Source organism: Chlorocebus sabaeus, chromosome 5 (assembly GCF_047675955.1).
Source record: "Chlorocebus sabaeus isolate Y175 chromosome 5, mChlSab1.0.hap1, whole genome shotgun sequence".
Classification (NCBI taxonomy): domain Eukaryota; kingdom Metazoa; phylum Chordata; class Mammalia; order Primates; family Cercopithecidae; genus Chlorocebus; species Chlorocebus sabaeus.
This window is the reverse complement of record NC_132908.1, coordinates 63,978,262-63,997,068: the sequence shown is the minus strand read 5'-3', so window position 1 is coordinate 63,997,068 and position 18,807 is coordinate 63,978,262. Positions and strand designations below refer to the sequence as shown.

General features: G+C 40.7%; 1 protein-coding gene across 4 annotated transcripts in view; it reads right to left on the bottom strand.

Moving 5' to 3' along the window:
- CBFB (core-binding factor subunit beta) overlaps positions 1-18,807 on the bottom strand; it is a 79,616-nt gene that overhangs the window by 30,956 nt on the left and 29,853 nt on the right. For all 4 annotated transcript variants that reach the window (XM_007994064.3, XM_007994063.3, XM_007994062.3 and 1 more), the window contains one exon: positions 6,490-6,606. In XM_007994064.3, the coding sequence (XP_007992255.1) occupies positions 6,490-6,606 (117 nt within the window). The remainder of the gene's footprint in view (positions 1-6,489; positions 6,607-18,807) is intronic.

The window sequence follows — 18,807 nt, the reverse complement described above, 5'->3', positions numbered from 1 at the left end:
TATTTTTAACTGGAAATGATTTGATTCTGAAGTAACAGAACTTGGCAAAAATTTCAGAAGAATCATAAATAGAGATAGAATACTAAATAGAGACAGCTTCGACAGGTTTTTTTCTTATATCAAACTTGTCAAAGAAAGGTACTCTGGACAAAAGCAGAGACAATACCTGTGAAAATATTTCAGCTGAAATATATATACAATTTATCTTTCAAAAATGGAATTGACTCTCTTCCATTTAGCTTAGTTTACCAGATACTTCAGCATTTAGTAGAGAGTATTTTGTCAATTTTTTACATGTTTACAGACACTCAATTGAAGATGTCAACAGTTCCAAATTTACTAATTATAACATGCAATTCTGAAACATATTGCAGGCACTTTTATGAAGAAAATAAAAGTAAGAGGCTAGATGCAGTGGCTCATGCCTATAATACCAGTGCTTTGGGAGGCTGAGGCAGGAGGATCATTTGATGCCAGCAATTCAAGACCAGCCTGGCCAACATGGTAAGACCTTGTCTTTGCAAAAAATAAAAAAAACTTAGCCAAGCATGGCAGGAGCTTGAAGCTGTAGTGAGCTGTCATTATACTACTGTACTCCGGCCTGAGCAACAGAGCAAGATTCTGTCACTAAAAAAAAAAAAAAAAAAAAGAAAGAAAAAAGGAGCCGGACATGGTGGCTCACACCTGTAATCCCAGCATTTTGGGAGGCCGAGGTGGGTGGATCACCTGACATCATCAAGACCAGCCTGACCACCATGGAGAAACCCATCTCTACTAAAAATACAAAATTAGCTGGGCATGGTGGCACATGTCTGTAATCCCAGCTACTCAGGAGGCTGAGGCAAGAGAATCACTTGAACCCAGGAGGCGGAGGTTGCGGTGAGCCCAGATTGTGCCATTGCACTCCAGCCTGGGCAACAAAGCAAGACTCTGTCTGAAAAAAAGGAAAAAGAAAAAAGAGAAGAAAAACAAGACCATATTGAAAAAACTATATATTCTTCAGAAAAATGTTGGATACAGATATGAGATTAATAAAGTGCAAAAGTATCAAGACTAAGTATTCTGCTTATTAATCTTAATGTTCAGAAGATTAACATAAAGATGTAACTTTTATTTTGCTTTAATGTGTACATGTTTTATTTAAAAACATTTTTGAAAGTGTTTTTTGAATGAAACCATTTTTCTAGGGCTAGCAATATAATAAAATCAATTTGTGGGTCAAAATGTTACATAATTTCAGTTATTTTATACAAGACCTTCTTTTAGGAGTAATTCGGTGACAATAAGTAATATGGTCACTCTCATCCTATATCAAATTATATTAATTATGAATGATAAAACATTAACCATCAACTTAAGTAACTTTTCAAAAAACTGTTTTCTGGTTAATTTAGAAGAGTTATTTCTGCCTATGTGATCAGCAGAGAGAAACAAAGCTGTGTTGGGACATGGAAGTGAGGCTGCCACCAGGCTCACTTGCTAGAGATGGGGCCTATTCCAGCCCAATGAAAGAGGGCTGAAATCCATGCTTTGTGATTTTATACTCTTACTACACAAGACAGACATCTGCAGAAGAGTGGAAACCCTAAGTATAAAATGCTGAAGTACAAGCAGTAACAAACAAGAGTCTTTGTTTAGGAACTGTACTGTATGCCAGATACTGTGCTAGGCATGGCTCTTTACATATGCTATCCCATTCAACAGCCCACAATTTTGTGGGCAGCATTATCCCATCTTAGGAAGGAGAAATCTGAGGCCTGGAGAGATTTAATAACTTGCCAGCATCACAAAGCTGGTGTTTTAGTCATCTCAGGATGCCATACTAAAATACCATAAATGGAGTGGATTAAACAACAGAAATTTATTTTCTCACATTTCTGGAGGCCAGCAGTCCCAGATCAAGGTGCCAGCCAATTTGGTTCCCCATGAGGAACCTCCTTCTGGCTTGCAGACATCCATCTTCTCACTGTGTCCTCATATGGCAGAGAGAGAGTGAGCTCTCTCCTGTCTGTTCTCATAAGGACACTAACCCTACTGGATCAGAGCCCCACTCTTATGCCTTTATCTAACCTTAATTACCTCCATAAATGCCCTATCTTCAAGTACAGTAACAACAGAATAGGGCTTCAACATATCAATTTGGGGTTGGGATACATAAACATTCAGTCCATAAGAGCTAGTAAGTGGTGGGGCCAGGATTCACATTATACGACTATGAACTTCTGCCCCTAGTATCTACATTTCATTGCCTCTTTACTTATATTATCTTGCAGATGACCTGGGGACAAGGAGAACTACAGGGAAATACTGATTGCTACCTAAATAGTTGGAGTCACCTGCTTTCAATTTTTTTATTATACACTGTATAACTCCTATTATCATAAGAGTTATGTAACTCCGTTGTGATAGCAGTAAATTATCATAATAGATGGCACTTAATTTGTAATGATATAGTTCAATTTAGGGACTATGGAAATAAGGCTTGGAAAACTCCAAGTATAAAAAAATGTTAAAAATTTTAACCTATCATCTTAATAAAATACTTTAGTTTTTGTTGTTTGTTTTTGAGACAGGGTCTTGCTCTGTCACCCAGGCTGGAGTGCAGTGGTGCAATCTCGGTTCATTGCAATCTCTGCCTCCTGGGTTCAAGCAACCATCCACCTCAGCTTCCTGAGTAGCTGGGACTACAGGTGCACACCACCACAGTTGGCTAATTTTTTTCTTTTTTTGGTAGAGACAGAGTTTTGCCACATTGCCCAGGTTGGTCTCAAACTCCTGGGACCAAGCAATGCTCCTGCCTTTGCCTTCCCAAGTGTTGGAATTACAGTGTGAGCCACTGCACCTTGTCAAAATAATTCAGTTTTAAAAGTCAATCCAATCTGAATTTTCCTTATATAAATAAAGTCTGCTTTATCACTTCTTAATAGAAAATAGTCTTCTAGATTGCTGGTTATTATTTTTCTGCAGGAACTGGGAACTGATTAGCATTATGGAAATCAGAGTAGAGCACGGATTCTTTATTTTTATGTTAGAGATGAAGGTCTCATTATGTTGCCTAGGCTGGGCTGGAACTCCTGGGATCAAGGGATCCTCCCGCCTCAGTCTCCCAAGTAGCTAGGACTACAGACATGTGCCACTGGGATGACCCGGGCCAGACCAAGGATTCTTTCTTAAGAATTTTCACTTTGAATCTTAAACTTTACACTAGGAAGTTTTCGTTTTTTGATCCCTTTTAAAGAAAATTCTTACATTTCCATATATAAAGAACTATATGGAAAGAGACAACAAAGAAACAACAAAGAGTTTCTTTATATTCCTGTTACTATTTTAACTTTGTTAAGAAGGTTAATATCAGGGAAACAATTAAAAGACATTAATATCTGCTAATAATCAGGTGCTTTTACATTTTCGTTGTTTTTAAAGAGACAATGACTCACTCTGTCACCCAGGCTTGAGTGCAGTGGTGTGATCATAGCTCACTGCAGCCTCAAACTCCTGGGCTCAAGTGATCCTCCCACCTCAGTCTCCCAAAGTGCTGGGATTACAGGTGTGAGCCACAGCACCCGATCTGCTTTTACATTTTCTTTCAGTGTTTTTAATATGTCATCCCACAACTTTCTGGCCTCCATGATTTCAAAAGAAGTCAGCTGTTAATCTTACTGTGGTTCCTTTGCATGTGAAGAATCCTCTTTCTTGCTGCTTTCATGATTCCCTGTCTTTCAACAGTTTATAATGTGACTAGGTATGGATTTCTGTTTATCCTACTTTGTCCACTGAGCTTCTTGGACAATGTAGATTAACATTTTTCATCAAATGTGAGAGTTTTTGGCTATTATTTCTTAAAATGTATCTTCAACCTCTTTCTTTCCTAAACTTTCATTACATTTATGTTAATATGTGTGCTGATGTCCCACAGGTCCCCAAAACTCTGTTCATTTTTCTTGTTCCTATGTCAGCTCTTATCTGCCATTTAGTCTGTGAACTTTTTGTTACTACTACACTTTCCAACTCCAGAATTTCTTTCTTTCTTTTTTTTTTTTTTCTTTGAGATGAAGTCTTGCTCTGTTGCCCAGGCTTTTTTTTTTTTTTTTTTAGATGGAGTTTCACTCTTGTTGCCCAGGCTGGAGTACAATGGTACAAACTCAGCTCACTGCAACCTCCACCTCCCGGGTTCAAGTGATTCTTGAGCCTCAGCCTCCTGAGTAGCTGGGATTACAGGTATGCGCCACCACGCCTGGCTAATTTTGTATTTTTAGTAGAGACAGGGTTTCACCATGTTAGCCAGGCTGGTCTTTAATTCCTGACCTCAGGTGATCTGCCCGCCTTGGCCTCTCAAAAAGTGCTGGGATTATAGGAGTGAGCCACCGCACCCAGCCTCAACTCCAGAATTTCTATTTGATACTTCTTAATAATTTAGATCTGTTTATTGATATACTCTACTTGATGAGTCATTGCCATCATAATTTCCTTTAATATTAAAAGGAAAGAATTTTCCTTTAGTTCTTTGAGCATATTTATAATAACTACTTTGAAGTCTTTCTCACTAAGAACCAACATTTGCGCCCCCTCAAAGACAGTTTATATTGCTTGCTTTTTCCCCTTTGTGTAAGTCGCATTTTCATATTTGCATGTCTCATAACTTTTTGTTGAAAACTAGACAATTTAGATAATATACTGTAGCAACTCTGATTTCTGATCCTTGCTTTCAGCTTGTTGTTGGCACTTGTTTGTTTACTGACTTGCCTGGACTAATTCTGAGGAGTCTGTTTTCCTCAGCAGTGTACAGTCTCTGATGTCACTGCTCAGTTTTTCTTTTTTTTTCTTTTCAGAGAAAGGATCTCACTCTGTTGCCCAGGCTGCAGTGCATTGGCATGATCATGGTTCACTACTGCAGCCTTGAACTCCTGGACTCAAGCGATCCCTCCACCTCAGCGTCCTAAGTAGCTAGGACTACAGACACATGCCACCAAACCTGGTTAATTTTTAAAACTGTGGAGATGGGGTCTCACCATGTTGCCCAGGCTGGTCTTTAACTCTTGGGCTCATGTGATCCTGCCATCTTGGCCTCCCCAAATGCTGGGATTATAAGCATGAGTCACTGTGCACAGCTGTCTTTTTAAGTCTTGCTTTCTGGGGGGTTGTCCCTGGATCAGCATAGTTCAGCTTTCAGCCAATGATTGGTCAGAGGTTTTAGATAAACACCTTGAGCCAGCAGACTTCCACCTTTTGTCACTGGACTTGTGTGTGGCTTGGGGAAATGCTTTCAAAGTTCAGGGAGTTTGTCAGTCTATCTTGTGTTCACCTAGGGAAAAGTAGCATGCAAGGGCCTTCTGTGTTCTCTTCAGAGCAGATGTAGCCTTGTACATGCATACAGCTTTCTGGATGACATGAGTGTAATCTTAGTAGGGTCTAATTTACCTATCTCTTTCCCTGAATCTCCCTGATAAATTTCTGGCTAGTCTGCCATTTCGTTGCTTTCTGCAACATTAGCTTTGTCAGATTGTTTGCAAATGAGACCTCTATCATTTTAAACAATATGCCTGGGCATGGATGTTTTTTTCCCAAGCCCTACTTTTAATAAAGTCAGCTCTCTTTGGCAGGACAACAGATCTACCAGTGCTCATGGCTTACCCTGCCTGCCCAGGAAGAACTTGAGGGACCACACAGCTGGGGAATGGGAGCACCTCCTGACTAAAATGCCACAGTCACTGATCTTACTGAGATTCAATACCTTCCATGAGGCCTTAAATGGGTGTTGTTTGTTGTTGTTGTTTTTGAGGCAGACTTTTGTTCTGTTGCCCAGCCTGGAGTGCAGTGGCACCATCTTGGCTCACCGCAATCTCTGCCTCCTGGGTTCGAGCGATTCTTGTGCCTCTACCTCCCAAGTAGCTGGGATTACAGGTGTGCACCACCACACCTGGTTAATTTTTATATTTTTAGTAGAGACGGGGTTTCACCATGTTGGTCAGGCTGGTCTTGAAATCCTGACCTCAAGTCTCAGGTGATCTGTCTGCCTTGGCCTCTCAAAGTACTGGGATTATAGGTGTGAGCCACCACGTCCAGCTCTTTTTTTTTTTTTTTTTTAAACAATTTTTGTCAAGTTTTATCATTGCTTTCTGGGGAGACGACTTGTTGAGCTCCTCACTCAAGCATTCCAAAAGCGCGGCTCCTACATTTTATTTTGAACTGCTTTTTCTTTTTTCCCTATTCATAATATTCTAGAGATCAAGAACAAATATTTTAAAGAACTACTTACTGGACTTTGGAGCCCCCACTGAGCAGATACAAATAACCCATGAAATTCAGAACTGCTGAAGAAAAAAGTTTCCCAAAATCAGGATCAGAATTTGAGTCTCAACATTTTCAGGATTCCTCAATATTGCTTCGACATAATACTTTAAGATTGGGTAAAATAGGTCCCCAGACAAAGGCAAGATTAGGGACTACAAATAAAGGGACTATGCTCAATAAAGCCTGACGTCACCCTACCTGGGCTCGCTCCTCATCAAACTCCAGACAGCCCATACCATCCAGTCTCTGGAGATCAATCCAGCCTTTCCAGATAACACAGACTCCATTCAGAATCATGGGAGCCTTCAAATACACCTAAGACACAGAAAAGGACGAAAATTATTGAAAAGCATCAGACACATGAAAATAAAAAGATTAAACTTACTTATATAAACTGTAGAAAAGATGAATAAAATTATGATTGATTGATTGATTGAGATGGAGTTTCGCTGTGCTCCCCAGGCTGGAATGCAGTGGCACGATCTCAATTCACTGCAACCTCTGCCTCCCAGGTTCAAGTAATTCTCCCACCTTAGACTCCCCCCAAGTAGCTGGGATTACAGGCGCTCAAGCACTATGCGTGGCTAATTTGTGTGTGTGTGTGTGTGTATTTTTAGTAGAGATGGGGTTTCACCATGTTGCCTAGGCTGGTCTCGAACTCCTGAGCTAGGCAATCCGCCCGCCTTGGCCTCCGAAAGTGCTAGGATTACAGGCATGAGCTACCATGCCTGGCCAGACACTTTGATTTTTGAATGTTGGATAGAAAGATGGAAAACAGGCCGGGCGCGGTGGCTCAAGCCTGTAATCTCAGCACTTTGGGAGGCCGAGACGGGCGGATCACGAGGTCAGGAGATCAAGACCATCCTGGCTAACACGGTGAAACCCCGTCTCTACTAAAAAGTACAAAAAACTAGCCGGGCGAGGTGGCGGGCGCCTGTAGTCCCAGCTACTCGGGAGGCTGAGGCAGGAGAATGGCGTAAACCCGGGAGGCGGAGCTTGCAGTGAGCTGAGATCTGGCCACTGCACTCCAGCCTGGGCAACAGAGCGAGACTCCGTCTCAAAAAAAAAAAAAAAAAAAAAAGAAAGATGGAAAACAATTGGAAGCCGCCACCCTCTGAAGAGAGCATGCACTGCTTCCCTCAATGTGGGTTCCTGGAGCCATGCAGGATCAGGCTCTTGATATTCCCTTCAGTTTTATAAGCTATCTCATAGATTCCTGATAATTAATCTTTTTTTCTTTTTATTTTTTTGTCTTGTTAGCCAGAGTTGATTTCTACTGTTTTTAACCAAAGAACTTGAACTGGTATAATATTTACTATTATATCACATTAAGTAGTATGTGGTTATCTTTAGGTGTCCATAAATAATTCGGAACAAAACACTGCTATCCTTTATATGGGATTATGAAATTTAATTCAAGTTATTTCACAGTCTTTTATTTATTATTTTTTACTTTTCCCAATATGCAACAGTAAGCCAAATCAGTCTTTTAAATACAGTAGAAAAGTTATAAGGTCACAGGGTTTGACTACACGTAGTATGAATCATTGATCTCGAAACTGGTAAGTTAACCCAAAATCTACTTCTTTCAATTCCCTGTTGAAATTCTTAAATACTATAACAAAATCAACTAAGACAATAAGGCTAGGCACCAGTGGCTAATGCCTGTTATCCCAGTACTTTGTGAGGCCAAGGTGTGAGGATCACTTGAGGCCAGGAGTTCAAGACCTGCCTGGGCAACATAGAGAGACCTCACCTCTAAAAAGTTAAAAAATAAAAATAACAAAATGAATAAACTTAACCAAGCATCTTGAATTCTGAATGGAAATGTGTTTATTCCTTACACATAATACCTTTAGATAAGAAAATTAGCGAGACTTCCTATTGTTTCACATCCAACAAGTATATCTGCTTATACATTAGAGAAATATCAAAAATGAGTATCCTAGGATATGGTAACATCTCAAGTCACTGACAAATTAAATATGTTCACTATACTTTATACACTGAGGTTTAAAAAAGTACCAACAAATTTTAAAAAGATCTTCAAGATTGCTGAAACCAAAAGTATCTCCCATCTGGTGAACCTTCAGCTTTATGATAAAACTCCTACATCCTGGCTAGGTGCGGTGGCTCACGCCTGTAATCCCAATACTTCGGGAGGCCAAGGCGGGCGAATCACCTGAAGTCAGGAGTTTGAGACCAGCCTGGCCAACATGGCAAAACCCCATCTCTACTGAAAATACAAAAATTAGCCAGGCATGGTTGCAACCACAGCTATAATCCCAGCTACTCAGGAGGATGAGGCAAGAGAACCACTTGAACTCGGGAGGCGGAGATTGCAGTGAGCTGAGATAGTGCCACTGCACTCCAGTCTGGGTGACAGTGGGGACAAAAAAAAAAAAAAAAAAGAGAGAGAGAAAAAAAAAGAAAGAAAACTTTTGTTTCACATTTTAACTTTTCTTCTGGAAAAACAAAAAACAAACACACACAAAAAAACAGTTTCTTCATCATTCTTTTTCAAGTAAATAAATAACTCTAGATTAAAAATTGCTTTAGGTATACATCATACCTAAATTTAGATCATTTTGATCACCAAATTAATTCTCATATTGGCTCAAAATACAATTGTTCCCAAGAGTATCCACCCAGAAAGGATGGTGCTAATTCTATTATCCTGAGGTGAATATTTTATTGTGATAAACAATATAAGAGAAATTTATTACAGGTTCTACAATCTTTCCACTCCTAATACTACACCATTTTAATAGTTACTTTTAAAAACATAATTTTAGGGCCGTGTGCGGTGGCTCATGCTTGTAATCCCAACACTTTGGGAGGCCAAGGCAGGTGGATCACAATTTTAGGGCCGTGTGTGGTGGCTCATGCTTGTAATCCCAACACTTTGGGAGGCCAAGGCAGGTGGATCACAAGGTCAGGAGTTCGAGACCAGCCTGGCCAACAAAGTGAAACCCCGTCTCTACTAAAAATACAAAAATTAGCTGGGCGTGGTGGCAGGCACCTGTAATCCCAGGTACTTGGGAGGCTGAGGCAGGAGAATCACTTGAACCCAGGAGGCAGAGATTGCAGTAAGCTGAGATGGTGCGACTGCACTCCAGCCTGGGTGAAAAAGCTAGACTCTGTCTCAAAAACAAACAAACAAATAAACAAAACACATAATTTTAGGTGTTCTCTACCTCGTTTAACATGAGTTTCTGAATAAACCAGCATAGGTTAGGTTAATATTTACTGCATTAGTTAATATTTACTGCACTGAACAAGATATTTTTAATGCAGAGGAAGCAAGAATTCTTCAGTGAGTTTTCAAAACTGCAGATTATCAAATATATCTTTATTAACGAGGTTTTTCATTTACCTGCACCAAATGTATTTTCTTTGGGAAATCCAGTGCTTTGTGAGCTAAAATCTGACATTATTTATTACCTGTTTAATTATATAAAAATTTGTAAAATAGTTTCTCATTTTGAGGAAAAGCTGGAAGCATCTTTTTTTAAAACTCATTTCAGTAGTCTCTTCAGTCTCTTGGATTCTTTTTGTTTTAGAGATGTCTAACAAGAATAACTGACTGCCAATAATTATAAACACAATAAAAAATCACTTCTGAGATACCTTTAAAATAGTACTTATAGAATTTATGCCCTCTGGCTGGGCGCAGGGGCTTATGCCAGTAATCCTAGCCCTTTAGGAGGCCGAGGCAGGAGGTCAGGAGTTCAAGATCAGCCTGGCCAACATGGAGAAATCCCGTCTCTACTAAAAACAAAAAAATCAGCTGGGCGTGGTGTGCGTGCCTGTAGTCTCAGCTACTAGGGAGGCTGACGCAGGAGAATCGCTTGAACCTGGGAGGCAGAGGTTGCGGTGAACTAAGGTCGCACCACTGCACTCTAGCCTGGGAGACAGAGTAAGACTCTGTCTCAAAAAAATAAACAAACAAAAATTTATGCTTTCCTGGTACATATTTGTGTCATTCCCCTTCACTACTGAACCCAATCATTCCTGCTAAGGGCTGCAATGAACCACACTGAACCAATTTCTACTTATACTGGAAAATAACCAAAATACAAAAGGTTCCATTTCTCCTCCTATTTGGACCAAGGGAAATAGTCTTCAGTTACTACTGAAACCGTTTAACCACACATTTCCTTCTGTTCTGATAACTGCTCATTCCCTTCCACACTGTGCATTTAAAACTCCACCAATGTGCATCAAATCAAACAAGTGACTATGCCGACCTCTGCTCAACCCCTCACAAAACCTAAAAACAATACCCCTTATTTCATCTCAGTGAAACGTGATTTACCATCTCTCATGAAGATTTCCATCCAGAAATCTTCATTAATCTTAAATCCTGTTAGAAGGCTATTTAAAAGGCTAATGGTGGACAGGGTAGCATGCACTGGGGACTGTCATTTCACCTATTAGCACACCTCATTATAAATTCTAACCATGAAGACATCTTTTCTAATAGCAAAGTCAACTTTACACCACTTTAATTGGATTTTATATTAGTCATCAATGATTTACATTCTTTAGAATTGAAGATTCCACAATCTCTTAGCTTATTCATTTTTAAAAAATTATTATTATTTTTGAGACAGAGTCTCACTCTGTCTCCCAGGCCGAAGTGCAATGGCATGATCTTGGCTCACTGCAACCTCCACCTCCCAGGTTCAAGCGACTCTCCCTGCTCAGCCTCCCAAGTGGTTGGGATTACGGGCACACACCACCACGCCCCACTAACTTTTCTATTTTTAGTAGAGACAGGGTTTTGCCATGTTGGCTGGGCTGGTCTCGAACTCCTGACCCAGCCAGCTTATTCATATTAATGTCACAGTCAAAAACATTTTCCTGGCTGGGCGTGGTGGCTCACACCTGTAATCCCAGCACTTTGGGAGGCTGAGGCAGGGCAGATCACCTGAGGTCAGGAGTTCGAAACCAGCCTGGCCAACATGGTGAAACCCCGTCTCTACTAAAAATACAAAAAATTAGCCAGGTGTGGTGGTGGGCGCCTGTAATTCCAGCTACTCAGGAGGCTGAGGCAGGAGAATCGCTTGAACCCGGGAGACAGAGGTTGCAGTGAGCCAAGAAAAAAAAAAATTTCCTAGCCGGGCGCGGTGGCTCACGCCTGTAATCCCAGCACTTTGGGAGGCCGAGGCGGGTGGATCATGAGGTCGGGAGATTGAGACCATCCTGGCTAACACGGTGAAACCCCGTCTCTACTAAAAATACAAAAAATTAGCCGGGCGAGGTGGCGGGCGCCTGTAGTCCCAGCTACTCGGAGGCTGAGGCAGGAGAATGGCGTGAACCCGGGAGGCGGAGCTTGCAGTGAGCCAAGATCGCGCCACTGCACTCCAGCCTGGGCGACAAAGCGAGACTCTGTCTCAAAAAAAAAACCAAAACAACAACAACAACAACAAAAAAATTTCCTTATAGAGTACTAAACTTTTTAAAAGCCCATTTATTATTTATTCACAAATGTTCTTTCACGACAAAGAAAACCAATGATCTATTTTGGGAAAATTCTAAATGGTTTCAGAAAATGAGTAAAATTCTTTGTTTTATGAGATGGAGTTTTGCTTTTAACGCCCAGGCTGGAGTGCAGTGGTGCAATCTTGGCTCACTGCAACCTCCACCTCCCGGGTTCAAGGGATTCTCCTGCCTCAGCCTCCTAAGTATCTGGGATTACAGGCGCCCACCACCACGCACTACTAATTTGTGTATTTTCAGTAGAGATGGGATTTCATCATATTTGCCAGGCTAGTCTTGCACTCCTCACCTCAGGTGATCCGACTGCCTCAGCCTCCCAAAGAGCTGGGATTACAAGTGTGAGTCACCGCGCCCAGCCAGAAAATGATGACAATTTTTAATCAAGACTAATGTCTGCAATCATAATTAAAAATAATATTTAGATGATCCTAGTGATTTATTTAGATGTTCTTATTCAAATAAATACAGTTTTATGTGTACATCTTCAAAGTAAATGTTTGGTGCTTTCATGTATTCATGAATACCAAACTTCAAAGTATAAAGAAAATAAAATTCTGTCTCTTAACAGTTTGGCATTTTATAATGTAATTCAATAATGTCATTTAATACACAGTGAAATGCTTCTGTCAAAAAAAAATGTCATTTAAGCACAAAGACAGTTTTTCACTGAAAATGATTCCTTATTTCAAACTTTAAAAAGAAAAGTTATTAGAATATGAATTAGGGATTAAACCTATTGTCCTAGAACAATGAAATATTTTATACAAAATGAATTTAAAATGGGTAAACAGATGCAGCTAACCATACATGAGAAAAACAAGAAAACAGTTTATCTTTCCAAAAGTAAAATATCACAAATATGTTTGAGACTTCACAGAACGTTAAAAAGTGACTATAGTCTCATATCTTGTGTTCTTCTGGAAAAGGGGAAAGCTAGTTTAACACAATTTTTAATCATCTCGAACTCTAAATATAAGTATGTGTGATGTTATATTCAATCTAAATTACACATGATATCACCTAATTTTCACATTCTGTAGCTTTAAATTTCCCACCACTAATGCAGTAGAGCTTCAGCAAAATATGTTTGTACCATCAACTGTGGTATCACCTATACAATGGAATATTACTTGGTCATAAAAAGGAATGAAATGTTTATACACACAACAACACAGAATGAACCTTGAAAACACAATACTAAGTGAATGAAGCTAGAAAAAGGCTACATATTATTTGAAATGTCCAGAAAGCTGGCTGGCGTGGTGGCTCATGCCTGTAATCCCAGCACTGCGGGAGGCCAAGGTGGGCGGATCATCTGAGGTTGGGAGTTCGAGATCAGCCTGACCAACATGGAGAAACCCTGTATCTACTAAAAATACAAAATTAGCTGGGCGTGGTGGCGCATGCCTGTAACCTCAGCTACTCGGAAGGCTGAGGCAGGAGAATTGTTTGAATCTGGGAGGCGGAGGTTGCGGTGAGCCAATATCGCGCCATTGCACTCAAGCCTGGGCAACAAGAATGAAACTCCATCTCAAAAAACAAACAAACAAAAACAAACAAACAAAACCCCAGAAACATCCAGAAAGCTGAATCTAGAGTGACAGAAAGTAGGTAAGTAGTTGCCAGCAGCACAGGGGAGTGGCAAATGAGGAGTAATTGCTACTATATATGGGATTTCTTTACGGTGTGATGAAAATGTTTTGAAATTAAATAGTAATGATGGTTGCAGAACTCTCAATGTATTAAAAACCAATGAAATGTACACTCTAAAAGAGTGAATTTTATGGTATGTGAATTATATCCCAATGAGCTGTCATTTTTAAAAGTTTACTGCCAGGCATGGTGGCTCACACCTGTAATCTTAGCACACTTTGGGAGGCCACGGTGGGAGGACTGTTTGAGCTCAGGAGTTCAAGACCAGCCAGGGCAACATAGTGAGACCTCATCTCTACAAAAAATTAGCCAGGTGTGGTGTTACACACCTGCAGTCCCCGAAACTCTCTGCAGGCTGAGGGGGGAGGATCACCTAAGCCCAGGAGGTTGAGGCTGCAGTGAGCCATGATCGTGCCACTGCAGTCCAGATTGGGCAACAGAGCAAAATCCTGTCCAAAAAAAAAAAAAAGAAAAGAAAAATGAAAAGTTTGCAACAATTTTTATCTGCTACATGTAAGTGGCATCTATGAGATATCCAAATCAAGATTTTGAGGAGGCAGTTACATATGGGATTCCAGCATTCTCAGAATAGATCTGGGCTGTTATGAATCTGGCAGCCATCAACAATAGCATGGTATTTAAATCCAGAGGAAAGGAAGAGACCCCGGAGTAAGCAGGGGAAAAGAAGGGGACCCAGGAAGAATCTGGAGGAAGTCCAACTTTTAGATGGTTGGGTAGAAGAAAAAACCCCAGCAGAGCAGGCTATGAACAGCCAGTGAAGAAACCTGTAAGGAGCGCAGGTTAAAGGTTGTTACAGGCCCCCATTTAAAATTTCCCCTTTGTTGGCTGCATTAGATGGAGTTCAGAAAACCTACAGGGGTTTGGGCTTACAGATATGTTTCAAGAAGACCAGAAACTTCTCTGTGCAAAAATGTGTTTGAGCCCATGTGCATTTTTCTAATGAAGTCCACTGCTTTCATTAGATGCTCCAAAGTGGTGTGCAAGGCAAAAATGATTCAATTATGATAGAAAAACTCCATTTTTTCCTTTCCCTCATAGACACAAAGATCTTTCTAATACAGAGCCTGAGATGGTAAATGTTCATTTAGTAAATGAACCAAACTTAAGTAGCTCAGTATTACTAATCCTGTGTTTTGAAATGTCAGTATCAAAGGAATAACCTAAGTCAACTTCTCATGTATTAACCTGTACAAACAGTTCTTCGAGGGTCTGGAAGGTACTTATTCTATGAATATCTAAATTTGGAATAAGCAGTGGCATCCTTACCTGTCTTTTCCTCTACAATACTATGTAACTTACAGAAAAGATCATGGTTTCTAGGTAGCCGAGATATGAGAGAGAAATTGAAGGTACAAAGGGAAGGCAAAGTTCCCTTTTTTGAGTGATTCTAAAGAAGAGAATTTCAAGGCAATTAAAACAGAGTAACTATAGATTTGCAAACAAGACCCCCATGCACATCAGTACTGAGTCATAAAATCAATACACACAAAAACCAGGTGTCAAAGCTATTGACAAAAGCAAGAAGCTGAAACTTCACTGTCAAAAAATTCCTTTTGACTAGAAAGGGTATCTCACTTCTCTGTAATAAGTTGTTAGAGCTTAAACACCTGTGGCTCTAGTCTATAAACTGATGTCTTAAGAAAATGTAAGGCCGGGCGCGGTGGCTCAAGCCTGTAATCCCAGCACTTTGGGAGGCCGAGACGGGTGGATCACGAGGTCAGGAGATAGAGACCATCCTGGCTAACACGGTGACACCCCGTCTCTACTAAAAATACAAAAAACTAGCCGGGCGAGGTGGTGGGCGCCTGTAGTCCCAGCTACTCCGGAGGCTGAGGCAGGAGAATGGCGTAAGCCCGGGAGGCGGAGCTTGCAGTGAGCTGAGATCCGGCCACTGCACTCCAGTTCGGGCTACAGAGCAAGACTCCGTCTCAAAAAAAAAAAAAAAAAAAAGAAAACGTAAGAGGGTGTGATCATTCATTACTCCTTAGGTTCTCAGTAAATATTTAAATACTGATTAACAGAACAACAGAAAACAGCTAGAATTTAGAATTTTTTTCTTGTAAGTTTCCAATAATAATTTCCATTTGAAAAGATCCACCTATTCAACAAATGTTTATTACATAGGTTGGGTGTGGTTCACGCCTGTGATCCTAGCACTTTGGGAGGCTGAGGCGGGTGGATCACTTGTCAGGAGTTCAAGACCCAACCTGGCCACATGGTGAAATCCTATCAACACTAAAAATACAAAAATTAGTTGGACATGTTGGCATGCACCTGTAATCCCAGCTACTCAGGAGGCTGAGGCAGGAGAATCACTTGAACCCAGGAGACAGAGGTTGCAGTGAGTCAAGATGGTGCCATTGCACTCCAGCCTGGGCAACAGAGCAAGACTCCATCTCAAAAAAAAAAAAAAATTGAGTAACTAGTATGACGTCATATTCATGAATGGAAAGACTACAAATGACAATTTATCCCAAAGTAATCTTAAACGAAATTCCAATGAAATATCTGAAATATCAAAATAATGTATTTTAGAATTTGGGAAATCTACAGTTCATATAAAAGAATCAGGCCACCCATGAAAAATTAGAGAAAGAATAATTGTTCTTTTGGATATTAAAACATAACACAATCAGTAAATATATAGGAGTGCTGTGGCAGTCAGCTATAACTTAATGGAACAACCAAAAAATTCAAAAATGAAACCAAGTATATAAATACTTAATACATGAAAAAGTCATCACTTAAAATCAATAGTAAAAGGATATTTAACCAGTGGAGTTGAAAAAACTGGCTAACCACGTGGAAAAGAACAGTTTAGAACAAAACTAACATAACTAACCAAAAATTGTGGAAAAAAGTTCACTAACAAATATATTAAATCAGAATAACTATTTTAAAACAAATATTAAAATAAATTGAAAAACATTGTAATAACATGTATCAGGAGGGAAAACAGGTTATATTACATTGTCAGGGGGAGGGTAAACTGGCTAATGATTTTGGGAAGGCAATTTGGGGGAATAAGTGTGCATCTTCCTTTGACCCAGCAATGCCATGTCTGTGAATGTTGCCTAAAACTTAATCAAAGATGTACAAAAAATATTCTATTACAAGAATGTTCATTCTCAAGGGATTTTTGTAAATAATGCCAAATGATCAGAAATAGCCTAGACAACCAACGATAATGAGCTGAATAAATCAACTTCCGAATTGAACAATGACCTTTAAAAAGCCTGCTAGAGGCCGGGCGCGGTGGCTCAAGTCTGTAATCCCAGCACTTTGCGAGACCGAGACAGGCAGATCACGAGGTCAGGAGATCGAGACCATCCTGGCTAACACAGTGAAACCCCATCTCTACTAAAAATATACAAAAAACTAGACGGGAGAGGTGGCGGGCACCTGTAGTCCCAGCTACTTGGGAGGCTGAGGCAGGAGAATGGCGTAAACCTGGGAGGCGGAGCTTGCAGTGAGCTGAGATCCGACCACAGCACCCCAGCCTGGGCGACAGAGCGAGACTCCGTCTCAAAAATAAAAATAAAAATAAAAAGCCTGCTAGAAGCTAGGCGCGGGGGCTCACACCTGTAATCCCTGCACTTTGGGAGGCCAAGGCGGGCGGATCACCTGAGGTCAGAAGTTTGAGACCAGCCTGGCCAACATGGTGAAACTCCGTCTCTACTAAAAATACAAAAATTAGCCAGGCATGGTGACAGGCACCTGTAATCCCACCAACTTGGGAGGCTGAGGAAGGAGAATCGCTTGAATCCAGGAAGCAAAGGTTGCAGTGAGCCAAGATTGCGCCACTGCACCCCAGCCTGGGCGAAAGAGTGACACTCCATCTCAAAAATAAAAAGCCTGCTAGAGGCCGGGCATGGTGGCTCACGCCTGTAATCCCCGCACTTTGGGAGGCCAAGGCGGGTGGATCACGAGGTCAAGAGATCGAGACCATCCTGGCCAACACGGTGAAACCCCGTCTCTACTAAAAATACAAAAATTAGCTGGGTGTGGTGGCACGCGCCTGTAGTCCCAGCTACTCAGGAGGCTGAGGCAGGAACGTTGCTTGAACCTGGGAGGCCAAGGTTGGAGTGAGCTGAGATCATGCCACTGCACTCCAATCTGGTGACAGAGCAAGACTCTGTCAAAAAAAAAAAAAAAAAAAAAAGGGTCTGCTAGAATCCAGGCAGGTCTGCTGATCGTTGACCACCAAAAACAAGCATCCCTCAACCACCAAAAACAAGCATGTTACATGGCATGTTTATACTATGCTATTAATGGGAAAAGACACAATACAATACTAGGTAAAGAAAATGATTAAGCCTACGTGCGCGTGCACACACACACAGACTTGCCATTGTTATACTCTATCAAGTCTATATAAACACTGAATTAGTGAACACTAAACCACTGTTCCTAAGGGAAATGCAGAGGTAGGTTCCTTCTAGCCTAACATCTTCCTCAACTGATCAATACATAATCTTGTTTTATGTATGCTTCTGTTCAGACACTGTCTTCAATATATATTGCTGATTCACTAACACTGAACTCAGGGCTGACAGCACTGTAACTCATGACTGAAGGGAACTTAGCTAACACACACATTTTCTCCATAAGGCACATTACGGCCTTCTTGCATTTAAGGAATACTAGAGAGCACTTTAACATTATGCTTGTGGGCCATTTTAAACAGTGAAATCACCAACAAAAAGCACAAAATGAAAAATGTGAATAGACCTCGAAAAAGACATGTATTTACAGTATAAAAGCTGAGACAAGAAGGCAGCGCACCACTTTTGTTCTACCTCAACTGGGAACATGCTCTGAATGTGACTCATTTTTTTGCCACTCTGTACAAGTTTGCGCTTGGCCACCAACGATCCTTGTTCTTTGTGGATTCTGTATCTGCAAATTCATTCACTACAATTTCTTTGTAAACTCAAACTCAATACTCACAGCGCTTTCACAGTGATTCACAAATATGCCCACGTGTATTGTGTTGTGTTGTGTTGTGTTGTATTTCACTCTGTCACCCAAGCTGGAATGCCGTGGTGCAATCATGGCTTACTGCAACCTCAACTTGCTGCCTCTCAAGTAGTTGGGACTACAGATGTGTGCTACTATGCCCAGTTAATTTTTACATTTTTTGTAGAGATGGTGGTCTCGCTATGTTGTCCAGGCTGGTCTTGAACTACTGGACTCAAGCAATCCTCCCGCCTTGGCCTCCCAAAGTACAGAGATTATAGGCGTGAGCCACTATGCCTAGCCATATATGTTTTGTTTTTTTTTTTTTTTTGAGATGGAGTCTTGCTCTGTCGTCCAGGCTGGAATGCAGTGGCACAA